Source organism: Belonocnema kinseyi, chromosome 5 (genome assembly GCF_010883055.1).
Source record: "Belonocnema kinseyi isolate 2016_QV_RU_SX_M_011 chromosome 5, B_treatae_v1, whole genome shotgun sequence".
NCBI lineage: Eukaryota > Metazoa > Arthropoda > Insecta > Hymenoptera > Cynipidae > Belonocnema > Belonocnema kinseyi.
Genome location: NC_046661.1, coordinates 27267215 through 27276660, shown reverse-complemented (window position 1 = coordinate 27276660; position 9446 = coordinate 27267215). Strand labels below are relative to the sequence as shown.

The 9446-nt window shown below is 30.7% G+C and overlaps 1 protein-coding gene across 1 annotated transcript in view; it reads right to left on the bottom strand.

Annotated features, from left to right (window-relative positions):
- The window catches only part of LOC117173573, a 207206-nt gene extending 206673 nt beyond the window's left edge, over positions 1–533 (bottom strand). Inside the window, exons 1-2 of the mRNA XM_033362215.1 lie at positions 371–533; positions 34–231 (exon numbers count right to left, since the gene is read on the bottom strand). Of these exons, the coding sequence (XP_033218106.1) occupies positions 34–231; positions 371–533 (361 nt within the window). The remainder of the gene's footprint in view (positions 1–33; positions 232–370) is intronic.
- Between the last annotated feature and the right edge of the window lie 8913 nt (positions 534–9446).

The following is a 9446-nucleotide window of genomic DNA, read 5'->3' as shown; positions in this document are numbered from 1 at the left end:
ACCCAGGGACTTCGCCGGTGACCCGTTGCCCACCGTCACCACGTGGAGGTGCCCTGGGAGCAGACACAAAAAATTTCGATTCACAATGTTCCTTCTTATAGCTATCTAAGTAATAAGTCTTGGTCTCTGTTTGACCTGGAGAATGACCCTGTTGGTCAAATCTAAGGTCATTCCTTACGGTGAAAATGCTGAATAGTTGAATGTGATTTCGTAAAATGATAGGCCCATGGTCTGAAATTTAAAGTCGGTTGAATGTAAACTCTCAAGCTTGAAATTAAACATTAGCTCATTGAATTTCTCATTTTAGAATCTGAACCTGTCATTTCACGAAATCACATCCAGCGGCATCGTGATCAGCGACCCTAAAAACATGAAGGTCCACTGATTCGAGACCCGTTCCTAGCTAAGAAATCGGCCGAGAGATTAAAAGAAGGATTTGACCTCTGGATGACCTCCAAATGACCTTCAGACGTCGGTTCAGCAAACAGGTCAAGCAGAGCTGCCGTATCGTGGATGAAATTGACCCCCACCATACCTACCGTTTGGGAGCCGCAAAACAGGAGGTGCATGATTACCACTGTGAATTCGTGCGCAGGCCGAAAACGCACGATTCGACTTTGGTTTTCTTCTGTACGATGATTGCCGATCTGAAAGCTTCGGAAGACTTCGGTGGTCTTCTATTTATATCTCGATCCTCATTTGAAAGAAATGGAAGAAACTGTCGAATTTAATGTTTCGCGTGATTCTTCATTTCATGCATGAGTTAATTTTGAGGTAATGTTTTTCAGGTGTATATAGTATGAATATTATTACTATTATACATATTATTACTGTTAATATTATAATTATAGAATATAACATTAATTTTAATTAATAGTTGAGTAACTTTTAATACAAATGGTTACATTTTCAATTAAAACAATTAATTTTCTGCAAAAAAATTGGTTAAATTCGTTTTAAACAAAATATTTAAATTTTTAAACAAAAACTTAAATTTTTATTTAAAAGACTGAATTGTATAAGCAAAAAATGCATTTTTAATCAAATACATGAACTTTGCACAAAAGAAATTTATTTTCCATAAAGTATAATTTTCTTATAGTTGAAAGAAATTAATTTTTAAACAAAAACGAAAAAAAAATTCCATAAAATAGTTAAATTTTTAGAAAGCAAATTTTAAAATCTCTTGAAATTTTGCAAAGCTCTTGAAAACTCCTTGCAATTTAAAAAATACCCTAAAATATTTTAAATCCTTTGAAATCTCATACTAAATAATTGAAATCAATTGAAAATTCCTTGGAATCTAGTAAAGTATCCTAAGACGTATCAAATCCTTCAAAATCTCATATTAAATTACTGTAATCAATTAAAAATTCCTTGGAACCTTTTAAAATCCTCTCAAATATTTCAAAACCTTCAAAATCTTTTGAAAAATCTTGACACCTTTTAAAGATTTTTAATATACTTTGTAGTTTTTTTAAACATCATTGCTATAATTATTAAAATTCTTTGAAATTCCTTTAATTTATGAAAATGAATTAAAAATTCAGTGAAATCTTTTTAAACTTCCTCAAATATTTAAATTCCTTTAAAATATTTTGAAATCTCTTGAAAATTCCTTGAAATTTTAAAAATACCCTGAAATATTTCATATCTTTTAAAATCTCATAATAAATTGCTGTAATCAATTGAAAATTCCTTGGCATCTTTTAAAACTTCCTCAAATATTTAAAATCCTTACAAATCTTTTGAATTCTCTTAAAATTTTGTAAAGCTCCTGAAAATATCTTGAAATTTAAAAAAACAACCATAAGATATTTCAAACCCTGTAAAATATCATACTAAATTATTAAAATCATTTTAAAACTCCTTTAAATCTATTAAAATATAAAATATATCAAATCCTTTAAAATCTCATATTAAATTGCTGTAATCAATTGAAAATTCCTTGGTATCTTTTAAAACTTCCTCAAATATTTAAAATCTTTTAAAATCTCTTGAAATTTGTTAAACCTCTTGAAAATATCATAAAATTTTGAAAATAGCATGAAATATTTCAAATCCTGTAAAATCTCATACTAAATTATTAAAATCGCTTAAAAATTCATTTAAATCTATTAAAATATCCTCAAATATACCAAATTCTTTAAAAGCTTTTGAAATCTCTTGAAAATTCCTTGAAAATTTAAAAATGCCCTAAAAAAATGCACATAATTTTGTAATTATATACAAAAATCGTATTAGAAATAGTTAAACTTTAACTCGAGTAATTTCTACTAAAACTTTAATTTAATAGTTTAACTAATCTACAAACAGTTACATTTATAATGTTTTAAAATTGTTCTGTTTTCTAAATTTCAGTCTGAAATAATTTAATTCAGAGATTGTCCAATTGAAAAATATACGTTTAAATTTTGAATGCATTCAATTTATTTATGATTATTAATTTTTTATAAATAATCTTCCAAGTTTGCAATTCTAAATTTGAAGACTTGAATCACATCGAGTTGAAAATTATTCATATTTCATAGTTAAAAATGTTTTAAAAAAAAATTTCGAAAGTTAGGAATGTTTATTTGTTTCATTTACAAAACTCTAATCTACAAACATTTCAATATTTAACGTTTTGAAACTTTTCTCTTTTTTAAATTTCAATCTGAAGCTTTACAAAATTTCAAGAGATAACAAAATATTTTCAAAGATTTTAAATATTTGAGGATGTTTTAAAAGATGTCAACGAATTTTCAATTTACTTTTAGAATTTACAGAAATTTCAAAGAATTACAAAATTTTTTAGAAGGTTTTTTTTTTAAATTCCAAAGTAATTAAGAAATCCTAAAAAAAAGTGCTACACTGTAAAAAAGTTTGGTGTAAATTTACATCCTGCGACGATGGAAATTATTCGACCGGCGTGGCACATAGTAAATAAGCAGAATTATGTAAAAATACATATTTTTCTTCTCAACCTGCGTCCGCCATTAAGAAAAACAGGCAGGACGTAAATTTCCCGTCATTCACCGTGAAATTATGTAAAAGTCGTAAGTCAACACACACAGTCAAAATGATATATTGAAGTTTGGTCTCCCTAAACTATTCCGTTAAACTCAAACATCCTTTGTAGTTACTGAAAATAGAATGCTACAGTATTATGTATATAGTAGTATATTAAATATAATAGAATTTTTATATAATCACCCTTTCTAAATTTCAAAATTTTCCAAAATCTAAAAAAAAGGTGAAAATCCATATGACGTACGAAACAACAAACGAAATGTGCACCAAATGGCAAAAGGTCGTTCGATCGTCTCCGGTACTCATCGTTTGGCACGGCTTATACTCGCTAGATCCAAATGATCCAAATTTACGTCCCGCAAGTAATTCTGCGGCGTTCGTTCATGCGGATTTACTTCCTCACCATAGAACAGCACACGTCGTCAAAATTTACATAGATTTTCGTTCACTTAACGCCCTAAGTAAGTTTATCACCTTACGTATATTTACTATATGCCCCACGTCCATCGAATAATTTCCATAATCGGACGTAGTCATTTCACATTCGACTGCAAATAGAAACATCAAATAGATGTCGAGTAATTTTCAATTTATTTTTATAATTTCGAGGAATTTCAAAGAATTTTAACAGAGTTATTTAAAAAATTCCAAAGTACTTTAGAAATCTTTAAAAGGTGTCTAGGTGTTTGAAAAGATTTTGAAGGCTTCGAAATACTTGAGAGCAGAGAGAAATAGAGAGTCACAATGCATTAGAAATATCAGTTGATAGAAACGTGGCGCCCCCTACTCGCCCGTACGTGATGGTAATTTGATTGATACATATATCGGTTTTAAATCCACGAGTGATTCCAGGACTCGGTCGGTGTGCAAAGAAACTGCACCACCGACAATGACCGACATGAGGTAAATGAAAGTGGCCCTCAACCCTTAACATTTGAGCGTCACGTGGCCATCGTAGGTATATCGCACGCACACAACCTGATATCGGCTTTAACTCAGGCAAATTTAGAAATTAGAATTGAGATTGTTGGTATTTACTGTTCGATCCCGAAGCAAGCAATTTTGTGACAGATACAATCTGACAGATAAATGAGTCAATTTCGTGTGTTTTTAACTGTCCAGTGTTTCATCTTAAAATCCGTTTGTACATTTTGTATATTTGTGCTATAATTATCATCCATAGCTGGTTCAATTTAATGCCAGATTAAGCAAATCTGCAAATACCTCAAGAAATTGTAGGTAATGTTTCTATGTTTACCTTTCAGCTCCACTCTCCTCATCATTGTTTTCAGGTTCTTTTTCAGAATTATCACACCAGGTGCGATCGAAAATTCGTTGGATTAACAACATTAACCCCTAAATGTTTGACTTCAAAAAAGAAAGTCAACCACATATTTTAAGTGACAAAAAATTAAAGAAATGTACAACTTCAAGTCGGGTGGTCACTGACTGGGAAAACCGGGAACTATAGCCCAGATTTTTGAACACCAAGAAGTACCTTAGAGTTTAAAAGAAAACCCGGAATTTTCCATATTAATTTGTTACTTTTGTTGATTTTATCTACATTTTCCTAAAAAGTTATCTTTTTTGGGTAGCAAAATCAACTATATTGATGAACACTCGTCTATTTCGAATAGCTAGTTCGATCTTTTAGATCTTTTAGGTTTTAAATTAGAAACAGTTAAATTCATTAAAAAAATACGAATTTTCAACGAAATACTTAAATTCTCAACTAAGAAAAAGTAATTTGAAAATGTAACAGTTGAATATTCAGTTAAAAAAATTAAAAAAAAAAAGAAGATTTTTCAAGAAAAGAAATTAATTTTGAACTAATTGTAAGATTACGAATCTTTTACAAATAAAATGAATTTTAAAGAAATTAGTTCAACTTTCAACCAACAAGTTGAATTTTCAACAAAATACTTGAATTCTCAACTAAAACAAATTAGTTTTCAACCAAACACTTCAATTTTTAACCAAATAGTTAAATTTTCATTTAAAAAATTGAGTTTTAACCCAGAATATAAATTTTCAACAAAAGAGATGAATTATGAAGAAAGTAGGTTAACTTTCAACCAAAGAGTGGAATTTTCAATCTAAGAATATAAATTTTTTACAAAAAACGCAATAGTTGATATTTCAGCCAAAGAAGATTTTAAATTATAATTTAATAAAAAATTAATTTTTAACCAAAATAAGATTTTTTAATAAAATAATTCAATTTTTAACAAACGATGAATTTTCAACTAAGATTAAGAACCTTCAACCGAAACGATGAATTTTGCAGAAAGTAGTCCAACTTTCAACCAAAAAGTTGAATTTACAATCTAAGAAGATGGTTTTTTAACGAAAAATCTAATATTTGGTATTACAAACAAAAAAAGATTTTGTTTAAAATTAGAAACAGTTAAATTCATTCAAAAAATACGAATTTTCAACGATATTCTTGAATTCTCAACTTAGAAAAATTAATTTTAAAACAAACAGTTAAATATTCAGTTAAAAAACTAATTAAAAATTTTTTTGTACTAAAGTAAATAAATTTTTAACTAGAAGTAACATTATGAATCTTTAACCAACAAACTGAATTTTAAAGAAAGTAGTCCAACTTTCAACAGAGTTGAATTTTTTACCTAAAACGTTGAATTTTCAATTAAAATACTTAAATTCTCAACTAAAACAAATTATTTTTCAACCAAACAATTCGATTTTTAACCAAATAGTTAAATTTTCAGTTAAAAAAATTGAGTTTTAACCCAGAATATAAATTTTCAACAAAGATTATGAACCTAAAATAAAAAATAAATGATGAAGAAACAGTTAAATGTTTTATTTTAAGCAAAAGAGATGAATTTTCACCTAAGATTATGAAACTTTAACCAAAACAATTAATTTTAAAGAAAATAGTTTACGTTTCAACCAATAAGTTGAAGTTATAATCTAAATGAATTAATTTTTAACAAATAGTTTAATAATTCATATTTCAACCAAAAAATATTTAATTTTAAATCAGAAACAGTTGCATTTATAAAAAAATTGAAATTTTTAATAAAATATTTGAATCCTCAACTAAAAAAGACTAATTTTCCGCCAACCAGTTGCATTTTCATTTTAAAAAACGCAATTTTCTAAAAAAAAATACATCTTCTCAATAAATCTCATGCATTTTTCAATTAAAAAGTTAAATTTTCAGCCCAGAGGATTAATTTTCTACCAAAAGTGAAATTTTTAACAAAATACATGCATTTTCAACCAAATAATTAAAACTTTAATTAAAAAATATACATTTATAAACAAAAGTTAAATAGTTAAATTTACAATAAAAAAATTAACTAGAAAAAAACGATTTATCAACAAAATAGTTGAATTTTTAAAAAAATAGAATGAATTTTCAACTGAAATTACGAATCTTTAACTGAAAAATTACTGCATTTTTGAGGCGAAAATACAAATTTTCAAACCCGAAATTGTGAATTTTCAACATAAAAGTTAATTTGAAACCGAAACAGATTAGTTTTTAATCATAAGGATGAAGTTTTAATAAAATATTTCCAGTTTTAAACAAGAAAGATGAAATTTCTACAAACAAAAATATGAATTTTTAAGTCAAAAGACGAATTTTCAAGAAAACAATTGAATTTTCAACCTAAAAAGATGACTAAATGTATGCACGGCCCCTAAATAGAATTAGGATTCATTTACCTACAAAAAAACATTAAATTTTCTTTCTTTCAGACATGAACTTGTCTAGATTCCCAAATCAGATCCGATTCAAGATATCTTACGAAAACCTAGTTTGTAGAAGTGGAGCCAGTTTTATCACAGCAATGCCACTAATTATCATACTGTCAATTTTATATGCATTTAGACATTATCATTAGTTTAATTTTACGTCGATTAATCTTCATAAAAGTCGATTAGTCTCACACCCTATAAGTACAAAATTGTCTTCATTTAAATTTCGACTCTTGGCCAAAGTTTCAACATTTTCTAGCTTTTTCCATTTTCTATTGCTATTTAATCAAGTAAAAGTATTGAAAGCTTTTTCATACTTAAGAATCATATTTTATTTTAAGCTATCCTTTTTGCATTCTGGACTATTCATCAAATCCAAAGTTATTTGGATTTTTGTAATAACTTGTAATAATTATTAATTGTAAACTGCTGACATTTTGAAAATATTTTATGGATGTATATTTTTCCGGTCAAATTAAAAATCGAGTTTTTAATTTAACCGATGAAAGTTTCTGTCGAAATTGAAATAATGTTCAGCAAAATAGTTGAATTTTTAAACGAAAGAGTTAAAATTTGAACTACTTTCTTTAAAAATCATATATTTTTGTGTGTTAAAGATTCTAAATTTTAGTTGAAAATACGTCTTTTTGGTTGAAAACGATACTTCTTTGTGGAAATATTTTTTTGGTTAAAATTAATTTTTTAAACTGTAAATTTAACTATTTGGCAGAAAGGCTTCCGTTTCCGGTACCGATCGCGAAAGAACTCTTTTTGTCAAGTGGTGTATTTGTGGCTTTGGTGGAGGAAATAAGGGTGAGTGGATGCAGAAAAGGCAGAAAGTGCGGAGATCGAGTGTAAAGGAAGGAGGGTGAGTGAAGGCAAAGGTGTGAAGGGTGAAAGTGAGTAGTTTGAAGTGAAAATTTGGAGCGTGTGAAGTTTTTGAGGTTAGGAGTGAAAAAATAGTTGCTTGGTCAGGGGGGCAAGAGGTAAGAAATAAAGGCGGGAAACGTCACAGAGCTTTGGGTAAGGTAGGATGCCGACGACGCGAAGTCCACAAACTGGCGCCAGAGGGCAACAGTTACTGGACGCTCGCACAGAGCAGAAAACCATAGTGGCTGCAACAGCTGACGTTGCTGAAAGCATTGAAAGTGGGGGTATGGGTGACGTTGATCGCAGTGACAGCAGCGGTGATGAAAGTGCCGAGAAGTCGACCCGGGTGGGGAGGGTAGCGGATTCAGGTACGGGCAAGCAACGGGGAAGGCCCTCAAATTTACAGCGCCTTAACAAGCTAGGCAACGCGGGTTCGAACAGAAGTTTGGACGAATGGCAAAAAAAGGCAAGCGCGTCTAGCAGTGAAGGGGAGGAAATAAGGAAAAGAGTGGCTGGGGAAGATGAGGTAGAAAGGGACCAGGAGAACAAGACAGTGAGAATTAAAAGGAAAACACCAGAGACATAGGGGGGGGGGGATGGGGGAATGTTTGAAAAATTGGAAACTCTCATTAAAGGCTTTAGAGAGGAAACAAGAAAGAGATTGGATGTAATGAATAGGGATATGAATAGGCAGGGAACCGATGTAAGGGGGGAAGTGAAAAAGGTCAGAGAAAAATGGGAAGGATGGGATAAACTTTGGAAGGAGGAGAAAGACAAGGTTTGGGGTAAGCTAGAGAGCTTTGAGAATAGACAGAGAGAGGTTGACGAACAGAGATCTAGAGAAATAAAGCAGTTGGAAGAGCGGGTATCCAGTCTAGAAATTAGGAATGAGCATATGGGGGAAAAACAGAAAATGAGATCGAAAGAAGATTAGAAGGGGAAGAAAGGGCAAAGAAGAAAAATAACATAGTAGTCAAGAGATTAAAAGTGGAGAGTGAAACATGAGAAGTGGAAATAACAAATCTTTTTCGAGATATTAGAGTACAGGCAAGGGTAGAAGGACTCAACAGAATAGGAGGGTCAAAAGAAGGAAAAGAAGGAATGTTTCTAGTAAAAGTGGGGAGTGAGGAGGAGAAAAAGAAAATTAAGGAGAGAAAAAAATTATTGAGAGGAAGAAGGGAAAGAATAGAAGAAGATCTGACATGGAGGGAGAGGAAAAGGAGATGGCAAATAGAGCAGAGGGCTTGGGTAGAGAGGAAAAAGGGCCATATGGTATGGATAGGGAGAGACAGGTTATGGATAAATGGGGAGGAATGGCGCTGGGATGAAGAATTAGAAGAATTAAGGAAAAAAGGAAAAAGTCTTGAGAAAGGTAGGGGGAAGGGAGACGAAAAAGAGGGTAGAAATAAATCAGAGGGGTTTCCAAGCGGCAAATGGGAAACAAAGTAAAGAGGAAAGAAGAGGGAGGGGAAGAGAGAAACGTGAAAATAGCTTTCTGGAATGTGTCAGGGTTGAAGAACAAGAACAAAGGATTCTGGGAGGAGTTAGAAAAGTGGGATCTGATTATGGTGAGTGAAACTTGGGTAGCTGAGAAAGACTGGAAGGGAATAAAAAAGATGTTACCAAAAGGGTATATGTGGACAATGCAAGAAGCAAGAAAGGAACACGTTAAAGGGAGAGGGATGGGCGGCATGGTTTCAGGGGTGAAAAAAGAATTAGCTGTAAATGGGAGAAAAGATGGGAACATGGAGGAAAAGGATGGAACAATGATAAGAAAAATTATAATTGGGAAAGTAGAAATAGCAGTGGTGTGTGTATACAGAAGAAGA